Here is a 25,794-nt window from a genome sequence, read left to right as displayed (position 1 = left end):
CAATTAAAGTTGCTGTCATTGGTTATAAAAGCTCATGAACGTACCACAGGTATGACAAGCAGCGACTTTTTGAAAACAGATGCACAAATGTCAAAGATTACTGTCACACTGGACACTATGATGTGTATTTTAAAGTTGGTTGTTAATCTTCTTGTACTAATGCACTCAATATACATCACTCGGAAAGGGTGTTTTTAATGATGCACAACAAAGAAAGTAAATTACAAAATGAAAATATTCCCTGATGAACATGAATAGCAAATAATTGACAAATAATATTGTTAATGTACCTGATGGGTAGAGCGCATGAGGATATAGTTGGTGACTTTGCCAAACGGTATTCCCAGGTTAATGACATCATTCTCTGTGCAGCTGCCTTCAGGGAGGTTGCAGATGTGAACGACTCGCCCCACTGTGGCCTTTCTGGGCGGAAATGGCTGAAAAATTATAAAAACAAATTCTTGAGCAGTCAGAATATGTTTTAAATATTGCACAGATAAGTGGCAAAAATCTATTGAACATCTGAAAACAGCTGTTGTTGAAGTGAGTCAACAACCTTCTGTAATACTGATGACATTCAAGGTTGACACCCGGGAACATCCTGACAATCAAACTAACACACTACAGGCATAGGGCAGGGTGCAGATATAGACACTACCACACACGTCTCATGGGGGTCATAAGTAAAAAGATTGAGAGGGATGGTTTTTGAGTCTATACATTATTATTTTTCAGTAAAATCTTACTCATTCTGCCTTTAAACATTCAAACTTGCACCAAACCAGAATCAAAATAACTTCTCCCTGCTTACAGTACGATGACATTAACGCCATAGCTAACCTTATTGTGCCAACCTTCCAACACCATAGGGTAAGCTAACTGACGCGACCACAGTATCTCTTTTACTATTTCTATATGAGTATATATACAAGATAAAGTGTCTGTGTGATCTTTGAGCAATCTGTGTGGCCCATCAGAGTCACTCATACTGTAGGAAACTAGTCTGTCCAACCTCAATGTAATACTATCACACTGTCAGGTCATTTACCCTCATTGATACTACCCACATCATTGCATCTATTAATAGTTCCTTGGCAGTAGTGCAGCAGTGATAATGAAAGTTTTCTTGTTTGGATTTAGAGACTTGTCAGCTGACCGTCCCCAGACATTTCACACATTTGACAATAATCCCTCTAGGCTGCCAAGTGTACTGACCTGCATTGCTCAACATCTCTTTGTCTTTCCCCTTTTTCTAAGTGAAAGCAAAGGGGGTACATGAGCAGTTATACTTTTCTTCAGGGCAGCAGTAGTGGCAGCAGTAGTGACAGTACAGACAAAGTAAAAGCAATTCAATTTGTTTTAGTTTTTAGATATTTTATTATTTCTGACAATGTATTGTTTTATTTACTTTTATAGCTTTATGCTTAAGGGAGATGAAGTTAACTGTTTGTATCATTCCTTTCTTTCTCCTTCAGATTTGTCTTTTTTTTTTAAATTATATTTCCTCTGAAATCTCTTATCATTTCAACTATTTATCATCAAATATCTGTCTTTACCTCTAATCTTTGACTTCTTTTGGCTTACAACCACCAAGTTTTTCAAACTATCTGTCCACAGAGTTTAGAGAACAGACATGCTAACAACGTGACAAAGATAAGCTCAACAAAGAAGTCGCTCCACCATTGCAGGGACTCTGGATGTTCTGGTTCGGAGGCATGTGGAGTAGAAGATGCACAATATGGATGTGTTTTCAGCCAATAATTGCTTCTCATGTAAATTTCACATTGTTGCATTTCAAAAAGAAGTTCATAACCTGTACATTTGATGGTAAGGAAGGCTAAGGTGTATTGAGCAGAGAGGGATGATTTAATATTCCATAGTTCTGACCTAACCAAATCTAACACTTCAATTTTCTTTTTTTTTTCTAGTAAAGTATATCACAAACATACTTTAGCTTTCATAGAACATACATTATTGTTATTATCACTGATAATTTATCGGCTATACTTTAATTATGGGAATACTAATTTATGTGCCCCAATAATTATCATGCATCCCTACTCTTTGAGCTGTGTTCAAGGGTTCAAGGGTTGTTTCACCTTTTCCCATTGGTCCCCATGAACAATTTACCTACTACATATTGAGACTTTAAAAACACAAAGGCAGGTACCATTATTTGATTTAATCTGTCTATATTCATCATCAAACTAGCTGGTAGACATACCGTTTGACACCTCCTGTTCCCTTTAACATCATTGCGGACAGCAGTAGTAAATTCAGCTTGTTATATCACAGAGTCTTATTTCTGCAACAATTGTGCTGCAACTGCACTTCTTCTAGTGCCCCTCCTCCTCTTCCTGCGTCTCTGGCTGACAGACCTGACAGACAGTTCCATGTGCGGGACCGACTAGGGTCCTAATTCCACCTCGGACCAAGAGCCATGGTCTCTGTTTTTACAGGGAATTTGTTCAGGGAAAACCCAACACTTAACATACTTAACATACACTTCACACTAGGTCCAACAGCCATTAAGTGCAGAATGAATAAAGGGGAGGAGGAAACTTTTACAATCTCAAAGTCACTTTACTATGCATGCTGAAACATAATCAGAGGCAGGTATTCAAATCATACATGAAGTACTGATCCAAAATGGGCCATAAATAACATGTTATTGTATCTCACAAAACCTTGATTGATAACCTTGGACAAACAAAGGTGAAGTAGTTAATAAACTGAGGACCTTTAAAAGGGTACTTTTAGATAGTAATGATACAACTCTATACAAGTCGGATACTTCAGACACATATTTGGACAGTTATTTCTATTCACAAATTGTGAAAAGATCATATTACTATACAACTCCAATGAAAAGATGTTCTGGATGACTGATAACTGAATTTCTACGCCACGACTTAATGGTTTCTGGCCAGCAAGTTGACATCAACAGCTTCAGATATAAGAGTGATAATTCTATTAACAGGTCCATGCCAGTGCCACCACCAGAATACATAAAGGTCAATGCAGGTTGGGCTCAATAAACAGATCCAGAAATAGGCTGTTTATGTCCTTGGAATATTAGAGAGAACAAGAGTCTTGATCACAGCACTCACTAATGTCTGACCTGTAAAATGTTGTCTGTGTCTGACAGTCCAGACAGTTTGACCACAGCATTGATATCACTGTCAAGGTTGGCTCAGGCTTTGAACAGTAGCTGTTTCTGTTAACCGCCAACTAGAGGTGCAGAGTTATGTCACTGCCTACTCACAAGGAGGCACTATGCACGCTGCCAGTACTGCCTTGAATGATCTGTTTGGCAGATGGGACTTTCAATATATGGAACAACAAAGACAAAACTATTGGGAAAACAGAAATTAGGCCACAGGTTAGACACTAACCTTCAGTATAGTTCAATCCTAAGGATTAAAAAACACACCTAAAGGAAGAAATACATGAGAGGAATACATGTTTCGTAGTCATACTGAGATCAACTTGTCTGGTCCAAATATTTGTCTAAAACATATTTTACTACGATTTAAATATACCATGTGTGAAACCTGTGTCAGTTTAATCACACAAATGTTTTCTATCAATGTACTGATCAGACAGTTTGCACGGTTCACTACAGACTGCAGTCAACAGAGGTAATGGCTTTACCTGCCACGGTGTGTTCAACCATATGTTATGTTGCTGAAACTTCACACTCTGGCCAACTAGTGCCAAATGGTGTAAAGGATAACAACCCTTTCACACATTGCTTTCCTGTTTCTCACTGACAGCACGCTGACTGACATTAGCTGGAATCTCTCCTAAGGGCATGTCTGTTTATTTGTGCAAAGCAGGATCCATGTTGGAGGATCCAGGGAGATGGTCATTCTGGTTTCACAGTTTCTCCCCACGTTCCTACGCAGAGCGCTCACACACTGATCCCTCAGATCACTTTACCAGTCTCTCACCAGTATGAAACTTTACACCGCTGCCTGCGGGTGTGACCTGGGGGTCTTAAGGTCCGTGCTCCTAACAGCAGTTAGCTGTAATCCTGTGTTTATCTCTGTTTGAGTTATGTTATCACATGAAGCTACTGTGTTACTTCAAGCTGGGCTGCTGGACACTAGGACTTCTGTGTACAGGCAAGCATTCATGTGTGTATGCTTCTATTAGGCACATGTGTGAGCTTCAACATACAGGTTGTTTTTCTTTATTTTTATCACATAATATATATATTATTTAAATTTCTTTTAAATGTTACTTAACCAGAAGGGTTTTCTTTTAGTTTCCTACAGTGTATTTCTACAAATGTTGTGTTAAATGTGTTAATCTTTTAATTTTCATGCGTAGATAAATAAAAGTTAATACATAGAAAATAAGTTCACAAATTACACAAATTATGGCACATGGTTGTGCGTGTGCATTTGAATGGGTGCTCTCTGATCAACACATGGTTTTAAAAACAGTAAAACCCCACCTGTTCTGCTTAGACAGGTGTGTGTTTATAGCAACTAACATTAGCTCATGTAGCACAGCCTGTAAATATTTTCCCACTGATACAATAAAACCTCTTGTCAATAACCAACCAATGAACCATATGACTTTCAAATCTCTGAGTTCAGGCTCCTGTTAAATAGGCTCCGCGGGCAATGAAGAAAAGAACAAATGGCTGATTGAAAAAAAATGAGTCACAGGGATTTGTTGGAATGGAGGAAGTGTTTTTTACGGTGGAAAGGATCGTATTTAAAACAAAGGGCCTCAGAGTCTGGAACAGCCCCTGTCGATCACACAAGTCTTTATTCTCAGATCTTAAACACATGAGGCCCAGACTGTCCTGTGTATTTTAAGACTGACAGAACTATATACAGATCAGCAGATATATATATATATATAATTATTATTTTTTTACTATACCGTTTCCTTTTCTTTTTCCTTGTTTTATTTTATCAGTACAAATGAGTATATTTATTCAGATTCTATTTAAATGCAATCCGCTTACACTCTATGAAATGCACAACATTTTTCATTTCTGTGAAAATCCCAAAATTAATATTACGTTGTTCTACAACTTCAAATTCAGGTTCACCATTTAGAAACTTTGTATTATCTTTAATACAATATTGTGTTTTAATGGAAATGGAGAAATTCATAGACTAGGTCATGTCCGGCTATAGTCTACAAGGCATTTATTAATTGATTGAAAATTGACAGGAATTCAGATTCTGTATCGCGATTGTGATTAAATAGATTGTGATAATATTTTCTGTACCCACCCCGACAATATATTGTATGTTTTGGACAAAGAAATTGATGTTAAGGGTTGGTAGAGTACGATCAAGAAGTTAAGAAAACTGCAGCAAAAATACATAAAGTGTGCACCGTGCAAGTCTGTACAGTGTGTACAGTATGTGTCTGTCTACAGGTATGTACTCCTGCATTGTATACGTGTTAATGCTCAGTAACTGTTGAAAGCTGCGTGCTGGGCACCACAGTAGGCTTTCTAAAGGGTTTGCTGGGGCTAATTTTCACCTCGCTCATCATCTGCACTGTGCTTTTCAAGAGACCTGACTTCATGATGGATGCCTAACAACAGCTGCTGTTTTTCAACCCTTGTCAATAGCTTGTACTTTTGAACAGGCAAACTGTGCAGCAGTAGTGACAGATAAGCTCTCAGAAATACTCAGGGATTAATTGGAGCCGGAGAAAACAATTTTACATTTGTTTAGTTATTGGTAACCCTACACATTCCCACAATGTATTATATTTGTACCCTCTACTGTAATCCAAGTGATACATTTGAGTATGCTTAAAAATAGATTAATACTTGATGAATAAGCATCTGTCTATACAATATGGATGAGATATTCTGGACTAATAACAGTTATTTGTAATGTCCCTGTAATTTGTTGTTGCTGTATAACGTTTTATTACTTTTTTACGTCATCGCAACAGCTCTTCAGCAGCTCTTCAGCAGCTCTTCAGCAGCCTTTTCAAATCGATGTCCACAACACTTGTGTCCAGTCACAGTGATTACATGATGGCTTTGCTGTATGTATAAATACAGTAAAAAAAAAAAAAAAAAAAGCTGAAGCACAAATTAAGTTTTTCATTTAGCTCTGCAGTTACAGTCTATGTGTATGATAAAGTTGGAGCTTGTGTAGACAGCTGCTACTTAACATTTAACTGTTTCTGTTATATAAATATTTAAAGAGATGGTTGAGTGGTGTCCGGTTTAAACACGTTTTTACAGGAGGATTCACTGAAAAATGTGAAATGTGTGTCCCCCTGCCTAAAATGAAACTGATTCATCAGTTAATGTTATTATCAATAAAAAGTATAAAGCTGCATAAAACACATACTAAAATCACAAAGTATGAATAATTGTATAAATATCAATACAGAAGCTATTATGCTATATATTCCCATTTTAACTTCCAGCCAGGGGTTGAATAATCATTAAGTGGTAAAATAAGGATAGGCCTACGTGAAAAATCTCAACACATAGTTTCTAGACAGCATTGTAATGACACAACTTGCCAAGCTATCCAGTTGAGTGGAAACAAGTTGTCAAGCCTAGACAAAGCCTCCTGTTGGGCCCCAGCAGCTGTCAACAAGGGGATCTGGGTACATTCATGATACAAAACACACTCGGGGTCCATTCATTATGCACCTTAAACACTTTTCCCTGCTGCTAAGCTACAAAATCTTTAAAGATACATGAGAGAAAAGCAGTGTAAAGAAACGTAATAAAATATAATAATATATCAGTCTGACAATCTTACTCTGAACCAAATAACACTGATGAAAACTGGCCAGTGCCCTCTGAATGTGCTATTGTGGGAGTCATTGATGTGAGTCAAATATTAATCATTGAACATGAAACAAGATATAATCAAGGTGTACCGGATTCAAGTTCTAGGTTGACAGCTGTTCCTTTATCACTAGTATTCTTGAAAGCCTGTCACAGAATTTGCTTTATATGTCGAGGGCAAACTCTAATAATCCTGAGAAAAAATTCATACATTTGTCTGACCTTTGACTCTGGCTGGTGAGAGGAAAATCCGGTGTCTGACATGGGATAAGTCTTCATGGCTGCAGCTGGTAAGTATGATGTATTGGCTCCTGAGGATACATCTGTGGAAAATTGAAATCCTTATATAGTAGACATTTGTCGATTCAGTGTTACAAATATTACCTACAAAGTGTATCATTCTAAATCATTATTTGTTTTTTTTTTGCTTTCAGTAGTTTCTTTGTTTAGTTTTAATTTGTTGAATGTGCTGTAATGATATTGCTTCAGGATCTCTCTACAGTGGCCCATGGTGCTGGCTTACTACAACAGTTGTGTCTTGGGTTGCTCAGAAGAGGATACGAAGGAATTTTTCCTTCTTATTTATAGTTATTGTTTATTGACGTTAAACAACATATTTAAACATTGAATAGTAAAAGAATAAGAATCAATAAAAGGTTACATATGTAACATATGTATGTTCTCTGAGTGAAGAGACTATCTCCAACTTTTGGCTGCTCAAAGACCCGTTCCATGAGACTTGTGACCAATGAGGATTGGCTGCAAAGGCTCTTTCATGCTGTCCGCAGCCACCCACAAGTGGTAATATTTATTTAGTAATTATACATGAAGGAATACTTAAGGGATACAGAAAGCGATGTAGATACAGGGTGGACAGATACCATTGACCTCATAGAGAATAAGTACTGTTTGTCTCTGTTTAGAAAAGCACTCGACGTGGCATCAGCTTTGTGGGTTCATTATAATATGAAATATTATACAGTTATATTATATTATTATTATTATTATTATTATTATTATTATTATTATTATATATTATTTAAAAAAAGTATTTTGAAACACTTTATTCTAACAGCATAAATCCATGTATCAAAATACACTGTGTCAAGTTATAAAAACACGTTGCCTCATACCCTCATGTAACTCTAAAAATACTCTGAACTCCATCTATCACTCTATTTCACATATTCCAGTGATCCGAAAAACGTCACTCTAACAACGATACTAAACAGGGACACTTGTGGTTACTAATGGGTTATCCTACCTTGACTAGCAGCGGAGTAGACCATGGAATTTGTTCCCCCGGTGTTCAGACCTCCATCAGAAGGCCTGCCGACAGCGTAGTGAACAGCTCCAGCTGATACTCCTGCGGAGCTGCAACAATCATAGAAGGCTGATTTTAGCTGCCTCTCCCCTGCCTTACTCACTCATATCTTGTGACAGAGCTCATGTTCATAGAAACATTAAGACAGCTGTATATAGAGCAAGGAAAAGGGAAAATAAAATGCTTCCAGCACTCGAGAGAGAGACATTTGTTCTGAACTGAACAATACAGTTCTAAAGCTAAAATCAACAAAATCACATTTAAACACAGCTGTTAGGCGCGAGGGGAAATGGCCAAACCATGGTCAAGGATAATCATAAAAGCAAACACTGTAGGCTTCTGATTGTTGTTGGATGATAACGGAATACACCACTAGTTTTGTGAAAATCCTTTCACTAAAAATGATAGGCACATTTCGCACATTTCACAAATTACAACCCACTTTAAACTCTGTCCAGTGAATTTGAGAGGCACAGATAACTCACCTCTCTTTTGTGTACAACATTCGGTTCTGCAGGTGTAGTTTTCCCTTCACGTGCTGGTCCCAGTCCTAGAAACACACACATACACACAGACCATCCAAACATAGACTCAAACAGCTTGGACACACTGAAGGCTCACTGCTTACCCTCCCATGGTAGCTCTTATATGCCCCTTGTATAAGCTCACGTCTGAGAGCAATTAAAGAGACAAGATCTTAAATCAGTTAGTTAGTTAGTTAGCGGCTGCCCGTCAAATCAAAACATTTAACTACAGTATATCAGTTAGTTTCAGGTTGAATTTCAAACTACTTGGGGATTGGACTGCCCACTTGCTCATTCTCAACTGTCTTTTGTTAATTAAAGGTCCTACATTGTAGAAAGTGAGATTTTGTGTCTTTTTTTTATTATAAAGCAAAATGTGCCTTTCAACGAGCCAAAAGCACCCTAAGGTTGTGATGTCACAGCTATACAGTCAGCACTCTCAGCCATGCTTCCAGCTCGGCCCACCCAGACCCCCTTTTTTTTTTCCTGGCTTTTACGTCTTTAATGGATAGAGACAGCTGAAGGTAGACAGGCAAGGGGGAGAGAGAGAGGGGGGATGACATGCAGCAAAGGGCCACAGGTTGGAACTGAACCCAGGCCGATGAGGTAAGGAGTCGGCTTTTGTACATGGGGCACGCTCTACCAGGTGAGACACTGGGACGTCCCTTTAGTTGTGGTTTAAAATATTTTTAACACCAAGCGGCCATTCTGTCAGCGAGCTATCGAACTACAGGACGCAAAAAATGTTGATGCTGCACAATCGCTGGATGTCAGGAAGCCAATGTATCATTGCACAGCCTTCCCAAATTTCCTGGTTTTCCCCTCTGATGTCCTCTGGCTGCTTTGCCACAACTCTTTGATTTAAGGTTACAGATTTTTCTGTAGCTAAAGTGGCGGCTAACTACTGCTAACTGTAATGCTAGCTGCCGTTAGTTAGCAGCGTAGGTAGCCGCTAATAACAAGTAAAGCCTTCTGCCAATCAGGGAACTGAGACAGAGTGGTCAGAGGACATCAGAGACCATAAAATATAATCCAGTTTCATCAAAATCAGTTAATAAAGTTGTGTTTTTGTACAGAGACCAAGTCCCCAGAAGCACTCTGCCAGTGTCTATTGCTGCAGCGCTCATAAACACTTTTAAACTGTGAATCATGTAAAGCTACTCTAGTGGAGTCCTGGAATAAAAATATAGAGTTTGAAATTATAGAATTATAGAGCATAATAAATAATACAGTCAAGGTGTGAGCAGATTAATGTTACATTTGGAGGTTAATAACTTTCCTTAGCTTCAGGTATTCTACAGCTACAGTATTCTTTGCAAACTCCTTATACATTTACACACATTGACGGACTGATCGTTCATTCACCTTGAGATTGTAGACCTTCTTGTCACAGATGCTACACTGGTGTGGCAGTTGCGTGGGTGTGACAGCATGGTAATCGTTGACTTGATAAGGCTGAAGTGTTCGGACACCTGAAGATTGGTTTTCCTCGCTTCCATGTAGGGGCTGGTAGCCCCCAAACCCCTGTGTGCCACTTGGACCGAAGGAGGAAACCCCACTACAGGGATTGAACTTGGGGTCAGGGGTTGGCTCCTCAGGGTTATACAGTTCCGTTCTGGACCGAATTGGTTGTCCAGCTGCTGTCCACACGTTGGCAGCATTAGAAACCATATCCGCCTTTCCAGTGTGACTCAGGTTAGCAGGGAATTTCCATTGTTCCTTATGCCCAGTGGAGTTATAAACATTCATGTTCTGCTCATTAACACTGAACCCAGTTTGGTGCCCCAGCATATCCTGCCCACAGAAATCTCTCTGGAAGCCAACACTGTTCATGTTTTTTGCCTGAGTGTTAATCGCTGAGTACTGCCCATCACCAGCCGTGGCTGATGCTGCAGATGTCCCTCCAACTAAGTTGTACTGAAGACGCCTATCAGTATCAGAGGGGTAAGCTGACCCTGACTTTTTACTGTACTCTGCACCATGTTGGCCCACTGTGCCCCCTCCACCAGGATGGTTTAATCTCACATTTCCTGGGTTTTGGTTGAATCCCCCACCCACCAAGGTACCCAAGGCTGAATTTGCAGAGGGAAAACCTAGCACCCCTGTGGGGAAGGCACCCTGAGGGTTCCCAACCATAGTCGAAGTCCGTAGCTGATTGAACAGGGGTTGGGACATGGCGACATTGGAAAGAACCTGATTGAGAACAGTGGCAGCAGTGGCTGTATTGCCCCCCTGAGCCAGTTTGAGGCGATGGAGGGTAAGCTGGGCCTGGAGCTGAGCGAGCTGGAGGCTGGCTGGGGTCAGGAAGAGCTGCTGGTTCTGCTGCTGAGGCCCTGCTGGCAGCTGTCCCCCCACCTGAAGGACCTTCTTATCGCTGCTGTCCACAGGCACCGCACTGATTCTATAGAGAAAAACAAAACAACACATTCTTTAGGATTCTCAAAGGACAAATGCAATTGCCTTGTTAGTGCTCACACAGAAGTTAACGGCTAATGCTTGTGTCTATCATCATATGAATGTTCCTGACTCAGCTGTTCTGAGTTTCCAGCCCAAGAACTGTTATGACACAAGTTTGATACACAGCATCAGTTGCATGTATCCAGCCAGTGTAAACTAAAGGAAACATGAATGCAGAGACAATGCCAGCAGGAACCAATGGGACTGAGGTTGGGTGGTGGTAACAATAAAATATAAACTATGTTTACCTAGGAACTCAGCAATTAAAGTTTTCAAGTTTTCTTTCAAGTTTTACATTTTCAATATAAATATTGGTTGAACAAGATATGGTAGGACAGCTGGTTGAATAGTGGAAGAAGAGCAAGCATCTATTAGATAGTTTAAACATAGATTACATAAACTTAATTTAAAAAGGTTTATTGTCATATGTACAGTAAGAAACACAGTGGTTTATACATACAATGAAAATCTTACTTTGCCCAACTCCCTTTAGACAACACACAAATAGAAGAATAGAATAAAGTTAAAAATATAAAAATGTAAATATACAAATTCAAAATATACAAATTTAAATATAAAATACAACATATAACTTAAAGTGCAGAACATTGTACAGTAAACAAAGAAACCTGAGTTGAAAGGTGCTCTGTGCCTCACAGTTATACTTAAGGTGTGACATTACATCACAGTGGGAGTGATTGAGTGTGGGGTAGGGAGGTGTTGCTGTACTGTTTAACAGTCTGATGGACTGGGGGTAGAAACTGTTAGAGAGTCTTTTTGTCCTTGCTTTCACACTCCTGCAGCTTAATGTTGTCAACAAAGACAATAGGTGGAAGGTGACTGGGACTGATTTTCAGTTTTCAATTACTAGGTGAGAAAACTGGCACAGAAGAGCAATGCATGGTACTAATTGTTAATAGTAGATCAATTTAAAATGTTACCTGTATTTAAAGCAGCACATTTTACTTTAATATCCAACAAAGAAAATAACATTGTTCAGCTTACAGTTAAATTCACACGGTTTTCAATAATTACTTCAATACTATTATAGACTGGTAGTGTAACACTACTACTAATGTATGTCTCCATACATTAGTAGCATGTAACACTGATGTTTAAGCTGCAGTAAGTGTTTATGCTTTGTGAAAACTACCAAACAATGACCACTTTTGTACAGTTGGAAAGTGTTAATGAACATGCAGCTCTGCTAACTAACATTAGAATTACAAGACAAATAAATATTATTTGTAGTACAAAGAGGCATTTACTCAGCACTCCACTGCTTTCCTATACTTTTTGACATTAGCTTTACAGAGTTTCCGCTCCCCACATCAACACAATTCTGTTCCTCACAGCTAGCAAAAGCAAACAAGGCAAATCTTACAAGTTATCAATCAACAGATGGTCGGCAGTTGGACACAGCCATCAGCTGGCTGTCAGTGCTGCAGGGTTTAGGATAAACCAAAGGAAATAATCAGTGCCAAGAGGTATTACGCAGCAGTTTGCAGCTGATGAAGTTGCTATCTAACTCTACAAAGCCTTTGTTTATGGTCAGCAAATGTATTTTCCTTTGGTTATATGGCCGATAAAAGAACGAAAAGAAAGACCGTTATGTCAGCTGATAAGCCAAGCAAATGTTCATTATTATGACTTGCAATGTTCCCAGAATATCTTTATATCTCTTATTATTATTTCATAGTTTCTTTTTAGTCTGTATCAACCACTACCCATGACAGTATGTTATGGCATTAGATTTGTGCCAAAAGAAACAAACAAAATTAGGAATTTGAGAGAACATAAAACTAATTTAAAAAATAAAAGTTATAACTTGGAATCAAATAATTTGTCAAATAGTGTAAAATATTGACATTATTTTGTTTACGGTTCCCTCTGCTTCTCTCTCTGACCTCAGACTTTTGTGCTGACTCCGCTTTGCAGTCTCTCCGCTGCTCTCTCTTGTTTGCGCTCCCTGATTTTTTGTTTGCAGTTTTGGCACAAACCTCTCGGGTGGGCGGGCTTTTTTAGCAGTGCGTCCCCATTGGCTAATTAGTTTTTGACTGACACAGCTCAGTAGGCTCAGTGCCCCGGAAGTTACGTGTAGGTAGCTGGCGCGCTAACGGAGAGAAGATGGATAAGTTTTATTTTTGAAATTAGTTTTATATTCTCTCAAATTCCTATTTTTGTTTGTTTCTTTTGGCACAAATCTAATTCCATAGTATGTTAGCTGCCGCTGTATAATGTAAACAACAGAGCAACAGTGAGAAGGCTCACCATGGCAACACTGTTGTCTGTGTAAACAGTAGAACTCTGGACAATGGTTTAGGAAGACTAAACTGGTAAACAGGTCGATATGGCATAATGTAGCAAAGGATGTGGACTCAGGAATACTGAATCCTAGTGTTCTCAACTCCTTTCTGTCTCCTGGTTTCAAAGACATGACTGACATGAAAACTAGTAAAACTGACCCAATGAACTCCTAGAGAAGTTCCTCCACAGGTTCTCCGCTAAGAACACAGAGATAGTAGACAGCAGACTCCCTAGACCAACTACATCGTATCACTGGACTGGCACATGCTCGCTGCTTGCTGCTCTCGCAACCTTTAAGGCTGACAACATCAATACAGTGTGTTTAAACCAGAGCAATCACATATAAGGTAATGCAAATGAAAATTAGTGGGAAATAACTTTCATGTCACTCTCATGCTACTTTTAGTGTGTGATTTTTTCAAAAAGGCTACCGGGGAAGTGGAGTACATTTTCATTCAGCCAGCTAGATACGTATTTACACACAACATAGACCCTTTTCACAGCAGCAATTTTCACATGAAAGAGTACGGTAATAATCAGGTGTTACCAATGACAGTAATTAATGTTTCGTTCCATCTAGTGTAGCAGAGCCTTTCCAGTTTCATTAGTAACACCTGCGTTTACACTATTTCTAGAAGCTCTGCCGTCCTCAAAACCATTTCAATTACCTCTCACAGTAAAAGAGAGACAACTACTGCAGAGCACAGTTCAAATAGCTACCTCATTTTCCTACGACTGTAGTGTACGTTACAGCAGCTTCCTACAACACAAACTGCTGTAACTGAACCACTCAGAACCACATCAACCACTAGTCCTATGACCCTGTTTGACTGGTCTGTCCTTTCAGTTTCTGATGAATGGTCTCACATGCTGTCTAAACTTAGTCTACTCAACTGTTCATCACATTATCTATGTTAAGCACCTGACACTGCTCTATCTAGCCACTGCTCCTACCAGCCCAACAGAAAGATGACAGACCAATCAGATTAGACTTGGTAAAATCCATAATTGTTCTACATCAGCGGTAGGCAACATTTGGCTCCGGAGCCACATGTGGCTCTTTAGCCCCTCTTCAGTGGCTCCCTGTGGCTTTGACAAAAGATAATATGTAGTTGGTTAATGTTTTTCATTTTCATTTATCATTGTTGTAGGCCTAAAGTGATTCTGTGATTTTGTCAACTATAATGAGCTTCATATGTAACATTCTGACCTGGTGCCTTTTTCTCTATATTTTGTCGAACCTCAATAGCTTTGGCTACTAGTCTTGAGTCTCCCTAGCAAGCCTAGCTTTCCAAATCCGAATATAGAAAAATCTTAAAGGAAAATAAAGAATTTAATAGTGCAAGGACAGATTTGTTTGCCTTCACAACCAACGCTGCTGGCTTACCAGTATGTTTGATCTGCAGCAAGAAATAAGTTTTATAAGACTCAAATATGATTTGCGGCTCCAGACATATTTATTTTCCTTTTGGCCAAAAATAGCTGTTTTGATAGTAAAGGCTACTGACTCCTGTTCTAGAAAAAGATGTGGATGCCATGGATGCCAGAGACACTGACGGACAGGAATTATGGTTATTTGTGGTCAAGTTTAAACAGGTGCTTCTTAAAAGCTTGCACTGCACATGTGGAGAGTTTGGTTATAAAACAGGCTTTGGTTGTACTTCTTAAATATAAGTCTTGCAGAGGATTATCACCACCAGGGAGGCGATGCGGTCTTGCGATTATATTGCCACACCATAAACTCATCACATCACAACTGTCACTCGTATTCCTACTGAGCTATAAACTATCCTGCTGTGGTCCTGAAATCACACCCCTGAGATAGAAAATGAAAACTCAAGCAAACAATGTAAGTTTAGAATTTTGAGATAACATAAATGCTGTAACTCACTTAAGACTTAATGTTGAAATATTGCATCTATTCATAGGTTTTTACAGTTTTACAGCATGTGGTGCTTACTACCATAATATTTATCCAATCAACTCTGACAGAGACTGGGTGTCAGGCTACTCACCAGTTAAGACCTGGTGACTTAGAAGTCTGACACGGTCAACTTCCAATAAGATCATTATGAATTTTGCTAGACTAAATACTAAAAATATAAACTATTGTAGGTCAATTCAATCCACTGTTTGTAAAAGATGTAAACGACTTATCCTGAATATGAGCAAAAACAGAATAAGACTAAAAACCCGGGTACTCGTGGGCATGTAAACATAATCCTACTTTTACGAAAACCTAATTTAGGGCAACTTCAGTAGGATAACGAGAAGGAATTGTGGGTGGCGATTTGTAAACACAACAATCAAAGTGGGCCCCTCATCCCCAGCTCAACGACACTAGAAGTACCTCCTGGATACGTGCTTACGATCTGGCACCCAGTCGCTAAGTTCCCTTCATGCTGTTATTGGCTGGGAGCTACGCACCCACCCAGAAACATCCTGAACACAGCAATCAGACAATAAAAGCAGAGGGAAGGGTCTCTGCAGATATGTACAGACACTGACACACACTTTAGTGATCCATAAGTGATGGAGAGAGTAATTATTTTTATATGCATCTACACATTATATTTTAGGAAAATCCAACTCATTCTGCCTTTAAAGCATCCAATGGGCGTTTTTGCATAGTTTAGGTGTGTATGCACTTGCAATAGATAATGCAGACCTACAATCATCCAAAATCACGTACCACAGTCACAGAGTCTACAGCGTTACACATGCAATTATGATAACTGACTCACTTTGGACAATGACAGTCCCCAGTTTCACTGCCAATTGTACCCACTCTTAAGTGAGCAAGCATGCTGGTGGAGAGATACACTTACACCATTCCAGCTTATGACTCAAAGCTATAAATACTAGAGCTGCCCTCCGCCATCCCGACACACAGTGTCCTTAATAGACTAATATGGACTCTTGGGCTCCTGGCACAGTGTGCTAGACACTTCAGGCCAATCTTGTGGTGAAGAGAGGAATATAGGTGTCAATAAACTGCAACCAGGTGTGAAAGAGTAACACAGGAGATTATGTAGATAAGAATGACAAGAGACAAAAGTTTGCTAATGAAATTCACCTCACTGGGTAAAGCCCCTTGTGGTGGATTGTGATTTATGATATTGGGCTTTATAGATAGAACAGACTTGACTTAAAATCAATTATGAATTAGATCATTCTTCAGTACATACTTTTTTGCTCTTCATACTAAATGACAAATTGATAAAAACGAACTCTTAAAACAGACTAGAGATCTGCTTGTTTGGTCTTTGCATTTGAGGATGAGTAATCATGTTATTTATGCATCATCTACTCTTTTTACCACACAGCTTTTTAAAATTGTCATTACTGACATGTCAATTGCTGAGCAACCCAGAAAGCTTACTTTCAAGAATATTGCTAATTTATTAAATTCAGGAAACTCAGTAGCAGACAAAAACAAATTATTCAACAAATCTTTAAATTGCCAGAGATTACAGAGGCAACAATACATGTCTCTATTGTTGGGTACCAAAAATAAAACCGTTGTAAATTCTTACATGTTTATGATCAGAATATAATATATAGAGCTAATTTTTCAGCTGGGATGTTTTGACCATTCAATGTTTTTATTTTTTTTCATTTCTTTTTCAAATATAATCCCAGACTGTTTGTTACTGTTACCATACTCTACTTTTCACAACCAAAAAAAGCCTCTCAAAGCCACGTCACAGCAGAGCTTCTTTGCCAACAGAAAGCATTAGCTCTGTCATAAGAATAGATTCATGAAGTCATTTAATAACTTATTTGCAAATTGACATGCCTCAAGGTACATGATTAAAAAACAATAAAGTAAACTAAGTATTAAGGACAGGATAAAAAAATAATCATGCAATGTTTGAGTTATTTTGATGAATGTACGGCATCAAATGTGTGTCCACTGTTATCTGTAGAGCACAGAGTACTGTACTTTCACAGCTCACAATGCTTAAACCTGCAACTCAAGAGGCTTGGAAAGAAAATACTGGAATGCCTAGTGAAGTAAAATTATATATAGATCTATTAAAGACAAAGCTTCCAGTGTATAATGTAGGAATCTTTAAGAGGTAAATGTGATGCCTGACTTGGTTTCAAACAAGAACGTACATTTGCCCATTTGGCTGTATTCAGGCTTTAATCCAAATAATTTTTTTATCCTTTCTGGCATAGTAACGCAACTTCAGTCTTTTAAAATTCTGCCTGGCCAGAGTAAAATTTTCTTAGTTTTACCAGGTTTTACAAAGTATATATTAACAGAACATTGGTTGTTTTCAGTGTAAACCTTTACGCTGCTTGATAATGTGATAATCTGCATTGGAACTCAGATGTAGGTCTCTTGATTAATTAGTAAAAAGACACCTATAATGTACGTTTTGGAATTTGTTAAACAAATAATCTCATATCATGGAGAAATGGCTGCAATGTCTGAAATTAGTATTTAAGCCTGACAACAAAATCTAATAGTTGTAGCGTCCAGTAGGAACACCACTGAACCTTTCCTGTCCAACAAAGTATCCTACAAGCATAACATCACATCGCCATGTCCAGCTATGTCTGCATATTATTAATTCACGATAAAACAGCTCTTGTTAAGATAACACAATATATGATATGATACAATTCCACAATGAACAAAAGACTAAAGATAACAATTAAATGTGAAGATTTACTTTTAACATTTGACAATTATAACAGACAAGAATGATTCATCGCTGCAACCTCTAGTTTTCAAAAATAGGAAAGGAAATAATGGTTTCGCTTTAAGATACATCCCCAACTTTCAACTTTAAAGTTAAACTTGCATGCATAAATATATATACACACACACATACACACATATATACATATATATGCCACATTATCCTCCCCCCAAAACAAAACGAAAAAACCCACACACACTTTCACAAAGATCAAAGACACCAAGCTCCGTAGTCATAACAAAACGCCACATGGGCCCAATGAATCCACAGAGCCTCATCGGAGGAAGTAACAATTTAGAGGAAGGATCCAAGTCCAGTCCAGCAAAAGAAGAGCCCTCCACTGAGACAATGAGACATCCAAAAAAAAAAAAAAACATCCAAAAAATGTCTAAACACACTGCAGCTGCACCATAGACAGCTATAAATCGTGCCACTATGGGATCCCCAACACAGGACAGCTGACAAGACTTACCACCACAGACACTGCTCTACAACAGACTAATACTGATAAAGCACAGGAGCTATTGAAGAAACACACCAACCTTGAAAAGACAGGCAGCAGTGGTCCAAGTTGCACCTCTGACACTAAACTCCACAGTGCTTCTCTATAGCCTGACCTCTGCTCAGCAGCTGAGACTGACGTATGTCTCTACCCTCTAACATGACGACTAATGCTAGCACATGTACATTAGCATAACATCACTGCCAGTGGCCTTCACCCTATGTGATTGACGCTGCTTCCCTGTGTTACTGACCACTGGAAAGGCAGAGGAGACGCATGTGATGAAAAGTCACAAGTGGTCAGCATGTGTGTGTGTGTGTGTGAGGACGGGGGTAGACCAAAACATAGGGAGCAAAGTATTTACAGAGGAGGCCTTGGTGTAGTGCTGTGCAATCCTAAAGCTGTTGAGCCCACAGGGAGAGTCTGTAGTCAGGTTCAAAGTGGTAGCAAAATGTCTGATTACTGCTGACCTACAACCACATACATCTTCTGTCCCAACATATGTAATATATAAAATCAAATATCCGGTCCCTCCTCTCAAAGCTGTAAGAACTGCATATTCTTTAAAGAACACCAAATAATACGTCAATTACAGATATAGTCCATTTAGTTTGCCTCGTGCATACAGAGCATAACGTAATGTCTGCATTCATCTCGGCCACAGCGAACTAGATAACAACAAAGCGTCAATGGATCCTTCAGCTCTGTGGAACTGTTTATACTGTACAAGTATGCTCCTTCTGTACTTTCAAAAATGCTCCAATGCCACTAACAAGTCAAAAAGGAAACATGTAAAGAGTTTTTGAATCTATTTTACTGCTCAGGGTTTTATGTGAGATTTCTCTTTTCAGACAGGTCCAGACATTTGCTGTGCTTGTAAAATATAAAATCAACTTTGAAAGTATCAAGAAGCTGCCCTCCATTTAACTGTATCGGTTATTTTTCCTTTGAACATTCAACAAATAAAACAAATTCAAACCTTGAAAGAAAAGGTGTGTTTGTTAACCAGAAAGATGCAAGAGACCGTTTAGGATCATTTTTAGATACATTATATACAGTAACGTCAATAAATCAACTCTTGAGTCTTCTGTATGAATGACAAAGAAATGATAAATATGTTCATAGGAAAGGAGGAGTAGAGGAGTGAAAATTGTACTTCAGACAAATGGGAAGATCATTTTAAATATATATAACATGTATTACACATTCGGCTGAATCTATAAAATTGTTAGGTAGATAAAAGATGATATTGTCACACTGAAATCTACATGTGAAACCACATTTCTAACAATCATGCAATAATATGCAGTGATATATATAATACATGTGGAGTTATTGGAACTGACTGAACTTATTTTGAATACATCTAATTTCTGCTTTCTCTTTAAGAGGGGATGTTTTAAACCCACTGCAACAAGAGCAGCAGTTTTTTTTGTTTGTTTGTTTTTGTTTTTACAGATTTAAGCAAATTAAATGTTCTTTTTGTTTTTCCATTGACAGGATTCCCTTCTTTTTTATGTGTAGAAAAGAACACGTTGTGCTTTTCTTTTCAGGTGAATCCTAATTACTTCCCATTTAATATCATTTTAAAAATTGCAATATTATAATAATGTTATGTTTGCATGCACTTGTAATTCCTTTCTCTTTCTGTTTTTGATTTACTAATTTATAAAGGTGATGTTCAGAGTTTACTTATATATATTGATCACTCCTCGTTAGGCAATAACTTATTAATATATATACCCTCCCGTGCAGAACTTCCACAATATATCTTTTCAGTCAGACAAAAATAAACAAAACAAGTACACACTGTAAAACTGACAGCTACACCACGAAAAAATAATCTCACAGCAAAGCCTAAGTAAGCCTACAATTTCATCTACTGTAGCAATTATTTTTCTTTTCTTCCTTCTTCTATAGAGATTTGTCTGTACATTTTCAGCAGCTGTAAATGTGCGCTTTACCTAAGCATACAAACATTCAACTCCGAGGGAGGTATCCCCCTGACAGATTTACACTATCTGTTAGCATCACACCCAGACAGCAAAGAGAGAACAGGCTGCTTTTTATCCAATGCCAATAACATTAGTGCTATGATATTCAAAAGGGACATCAAGTGATAAAGTATTATTATTATTATTATCATTATTATTATTATTATTATCATCATCTCCACTATTGCAGTGAACTAATTTACACATGGAGAAAGATGTATGGTTACATCAATAACAACCACCACCTCTGGCAATGACAGACCATGTCATTGTCTGTCCAATACTACTACTAATGTTAACACAAATGTATGACCTTGACTGTCTGATTATAATAAATCAGGGTTTCCACTCTTTCTAAGAGACCATTTTCCAGGAGCTTTTCTTGACAATACAGGACAGCTCTCACTCACAGTGGGGGTCAGCATTTATGGGACACACGTGTTTTAATGGCATGCTTGCTGTTCTCAGCTTGCTTGCTATTTTTTGGCTGCGGCTTGGGTGAGAGGCTAAAATATAATAAAACATTTCCAGGACAACATAGTTATTATCCAGGATATTTAGTCATTTTAATCCATTTCTATGACTTAAAAACAAGTCCCTAAATTTCCAGGTTTTAAAGATTTTCCAGGACATTTCTGAAATAGAGACCAGTGACATATCTTACTAGATCCAACAGGCAAATACAATAAATAATAATCTATGTTACTGTACAATGCAAAAACAAATGCATAATGCTGCTGTTTGGTCATATGTATTTTAGTTTATGTTGTTTAGTTTCACTTGAGGACAATTTTCTTTTGAGGCTTTTGTAGCTGATATGTGTTGTGATGCTGGGTGCTCCAGCCATCCTTTTTTGGTGCAGCTGTAAATCCAAGGTTGGTGGGTGGGTGTGAGAGTTTTTGATCCAAAACTACAGCTGGAAACAGAGCTCGAACAGCTGGAAATCACTGGCATTTATTGTTTTATTATTATTTTAAGACCATTTAACTCCTTGCTGATTTCACTCTGTAAATTTGCATTCATCTATTTGTTTTTACATTTGACAGTTTTATCTGTATTTGTTGTTTAGCAAGTCTGCTGTGTCCTGCCACTGTGTGGTACGATAAGATAAGAGTTTTTGATCATAGGAAGGGGATCATAAAAAAATCCACACACACAGTATAGGTGTTTCATAAAACACTTTGTCTGTGGCCCACTAGGTGGTGCCATATATTGCCATAACTAGCCCCAGGAGGTCTGACAGGGAAGTATCAGCCTGCCATATGAGGGCACTGTGCTCATTATGATCAGCAGTTCCTATCCAGCCTGCTAGAATTGGAGTCACGCTGTTTACATTTGCAGGCAGAGATTTACATACTGTGACTCAAAACATAATCTCAGTTTGGTTAGTCCCCTTTTTAATAAAATCAAAATGCTTAAGAGATACTTCTTCCAGTGCCCTATTCAGTTGGCCAAAACATATAGAGGGCTAATAGCAAACACCAAATGGAGACAGCCACATGAACTTCAGAATACGTGACCTAAGACACTAATCAAGAGGAGACTTACTGTTCCCAATATGGCATAAACAGTTACTGACATTCCAGAGCCTTAATTTAACTTTTCAACAAATCAGACACGTATCCGCGGCCTGCATAGTCAACACATAGCCACCATCGTGCCATGAGAGACGGTTTCATGGGGCGAGGTATGGGTGAGGAAGCAGGGTCAGCTTGCCTTGCTCCTCATTTGGCACAGTTGCAAATAGGGGTGGTTCCTGATTTATGGCGTCCTAGCAATGGGTGAAATATCTTGGCCACTGAGAAATAGGGTCTGGCTCCTCATGACCACCATAAGGCCGGCACGTTCAAAATGAGGTGATCACTTTGATTCATACCATGTTTCTTTGATGGTGCTTGTAAAAAAAAGTCAGATTTATGCTGGGGATCAGCCATTGCGTTTTATGAAGCAATATCAAAAGGTGAACTAAAGTTTGTGAGGTAACCAGAATCGCATGTGCGCGGCATTGGCTTACCACTGTCAAATCATTTCACATGCCTGACATTGAGTCACTAAGTCGCACACAAATACACGTTACACACCGAGACATGCAAATAAAGCCTGAGAGGCTTACGCTGGAGAAACATTTTTCTCCACTTCTGTCTCACAAGCACATGGTAGCTGTATGTGATCGCGTTTCAACCATTAGGACAGCGTAACAGGGGATATTGGGGTCATAGAGAAACATACGGGTCAAAGGAACCTTCTGACTTAACAGCTGCCTCCCAACCGTGGAACTTAAAGAGCATTCCAACAAATATGTCCCCCAACAGGAAAACTGCAATTAGTCTTCAGAGCTCTGCTGACAAAGTGCCCACTAGAGGACTTAAGAGTGACATCTGTTGAGGAGGGAACTTATTAAGAAATAAAATATCACTGGAAGCTTGATGACAAACCTCTAAAACAGAAAAGAAATGAGACTCAAGAGGAACACTTTCCAAAGGTGTAAACACACAATATATAGGTTTCTTTCATGGCCTTACGATATGCTCACCGTGCATTTTTCTAACCAGCATTCATTTCAAATGTAAATGTATATAAATTCCAACGCCACCGTTTTTTGACAGATTATCAACACTCTATTCTGGCCTATCGGGTGTTCTGTGGTCAGTTTTGATGAGTGCTGACAAGAGCCAAGAAAAGCCCTCCAGTTACCTGGGATCGGCTGATATTGAGTGTCAAACTGGGTGCTGAGAGCTGAGGGCCAGGTGACTGAGTCTCCCCACAGCCTGCTTGGAGTTTGGACAGAGTGACATCAGAGATTTACTTGGCTTGTCCAAGTTGCTCCCGGCAAAAAGAAGGATGGAGAATGCATAGGCTGAAGGGAAAGTCTAAACTTACTGCAGCTACAGTTCTTGTCACAGTTGCCAAAAGTTTGACAAAACAAGCCCTTGTCCCTGAATCCTCAAGTCGGTCAGAAAAAACAAAAAAGAGGGAACAACATAAGAGGGAGAATTAATGATGATCATTAATGATGATCAATAATGTGAGAAAGAAGACAATGTCCTAAGCAAGTTAATGTAGTTTGGATTAGAGAAATATTTGTCAGGTAGAGATTTGAGCACAGGAAGCATCACAAGACTCAGAAGTGAAGTAATATGAGGAGAGGGGGGAGATTGTGTTGGCTTTGACAACTGAGCCTGACCAGCCATTTTTCCTGCTGCTCTGAAATAGTTATTTATAGCTGCTGCTGGTGTAGACGGTAAATTTCTTTTTCACTGACGGCTGCTGTTCTGTCCAGTGACACATCCAAATTAATAAATAATAAATATTTTTTCTTTATGGAATTCTGCAGTTCAGACTATAAACATATAAAATGCTCCATTACATTTTCCCCAGGCGTACTTATTTGTTATACTCATGAGTAGCTGCAGGGTACAGTAAGGAACACCTAACTGGAGTCTTCCCTGACAGTGGTCAGCAACATTGGAGCTATATCGGGGTACAAGGTGACGTAGCAATGATTCCCACATCCCCTCCCTCGGTCCTCCTCCTTTCATATCACCCTCTCTCTCCCTCTGTTCTTACCTCACTCCCACTCTCCTCCATCTCTGTCCAAAGAAAGCATTGCATTTTACCATCTGTCACTGCTGCCGTGCTTTCAGATACCAATCAAACTGACACTCACTGACTTCCTAACCAATGACAGACCGGCTCCCTTTTCACCTCCCATCATTTAAAATGACTTCATTTGCGCTTGAGCAGTACTTTAGGGTTTCCGGCCCTATGTGTTCATGGGGAATTAGTAAAAGTATAGATTTTCAAAACAAATCAAAATATAGCATGGGTGATCCAACAAATTTGGAGTAAACAGTCCAAGCCCAGCAGCACAGTGACAGGTGGTTGAACATGATTGCCCAGGGAAACCCTGTGGTTCAAGAGACTGTTCAGAAAACAAAAGATCATAAATAAAATCCCCGCCACAGCAATCAATGCACAATATCCTCTTCACTCAGTGTAATATACACTAAATAAGCATTATTACGGCCTAAATTATAATATACATTTAAAAAAAAAAGTGATTAAATTTTTTTTTAAATGACCCTCAACTTCCACGCACTCCCAACATGGGAAATCACATTATAGCATGTAACTGGGCCATAGTGTAGGCCCATGATGATGGGACTCATCCATAGCAATTAACTTTTTATTACAAGCATGTGACTGAAAATGATAGCGAACCAAGGCAAGCATGCACAGGATTCCTTACATGAAGGTGCATCTGCAAAGGCAGACAGAGAAACAAGCAGAAGAGAAAGAGAAGAGTGGCATAGTTCTGACATATTAATACAGTAATAAACATGTTGCCACTTTTCAGTGTGGAAACAAAAAAATTAGGGGCCTTCAGTCAGACTATCTCTACTATTTTTTCATGCATGTTCCTCAGTAATATTGGTCGCATGCAAATAGATCTAAAGGGAAGACAGAGAAAGATAATGACATACAGTGAATGATAATATGGCCTACTGAGTCCTATAAGTAAGGTCAATATTTGGCACATTTAGGCAATCGTGAAAACGTTGAAATACAGTATCATCCTATTACCATAGCATGATAAATCAATCGACACACCACAAGGCAAGGAGGTGAAGATGATAGTCTTGAGAAGACAACAGATGGGTGAAACATTTAGGGGAAAACAGCCAGTGAAACACGCACACTCATATAGGTCTGACAGTGACAGGCAGGGCACTGCGGCCATATGGCTCAACATGTCTCATCCTAGGAAGCTGCTGGCATCACAGGCTACTCAAATAGCCATTAGTACAAATTACGCAAACAATGAAAGCAACTGAGCTCAGCAACTTTTCCAACAGCTGCTCTGCAGAACCCCCTAAATGACAGTTGAACAAAACGGGGAAAAGCAAAAAGAGAAAGTGGTCCAGCAAAACCCCAGTGTAAGTGAGAAATCCCCCTCAAAGCCAGTGAACAGAATGGGTTGGCTATGCCCTGGAGTAATGACCATCGAGGGATTTCTATGTGGAGACTGGTCATTGAAATAATACACAATCGTAAAATAGAAACAGTAAAATACTATTAATTTTGTGTTTTATCATTTTATGACTACAAATGTCAGTATCAAGAGCTGGCTTTATTTTCATGCACATATAAAACAAAACTAAAAATGAATTAACA

The 25,794-nt window shown here is 38.8% G+C and overlaps 1 protein-coding gene across 2 annotated transcripts in view; it reads right to left on the bottom strand.

Annotated features, from left to right (window-relative positions):
• Positions 1–25,794, bottom strand: part of rbm20 (RNA binding motif protein 20) — a 49,905-nt gene that overhangs the window by 9,207 nt on the left and 14,904 nt on the right. For both annotated transcript variants that reach the window (XM_051385349.1, XM_051385348.1), the window contains exons 2-6: positions 10,010–11,045; positions 8,606–8,670; positions 8,061–8,170; positions 7,019–7,119; positions 291–437 (exon numbers count right to left, since the gene is read on the bottom strand). In XM_051385349.1, the coding sequence (XP_051241309.1) occupies positions 291–437; positions 7,019–7,119; positions 8,061–8,170; positions 8,606–8,670; positions 10,010–11,045 (1,459 nt within the window). The remainder of the gene's footprint in view (positions 1–290; positions 438–7,018; positions 7,120–8,060; positions 8,171–8,605; positions 8,671–10,009; positions 11,046–25,794) is intronic.

Source organism: Dicentrarchus labrax, unplaced genomic scaffold (assembly GCF_905237075.1).
Source record: "Dicentrarchus labrax unplaced genomic scaffold, dlabrax2021, whole genome shotgun sequence".
In the NCBI taxonomy this organism is placed as follows: domain Eukaryota; kingdom Metazoa; phylum Chordata; class Actinopteri; family Moronidae; genus Dicentrarchus; species Dicentrarchus labrax.
The sequence above is the reverse complement of the archived record's forward strand: the minus strand, read 5'-3'. Positions and strand labels throughout refer to the sequence as shown.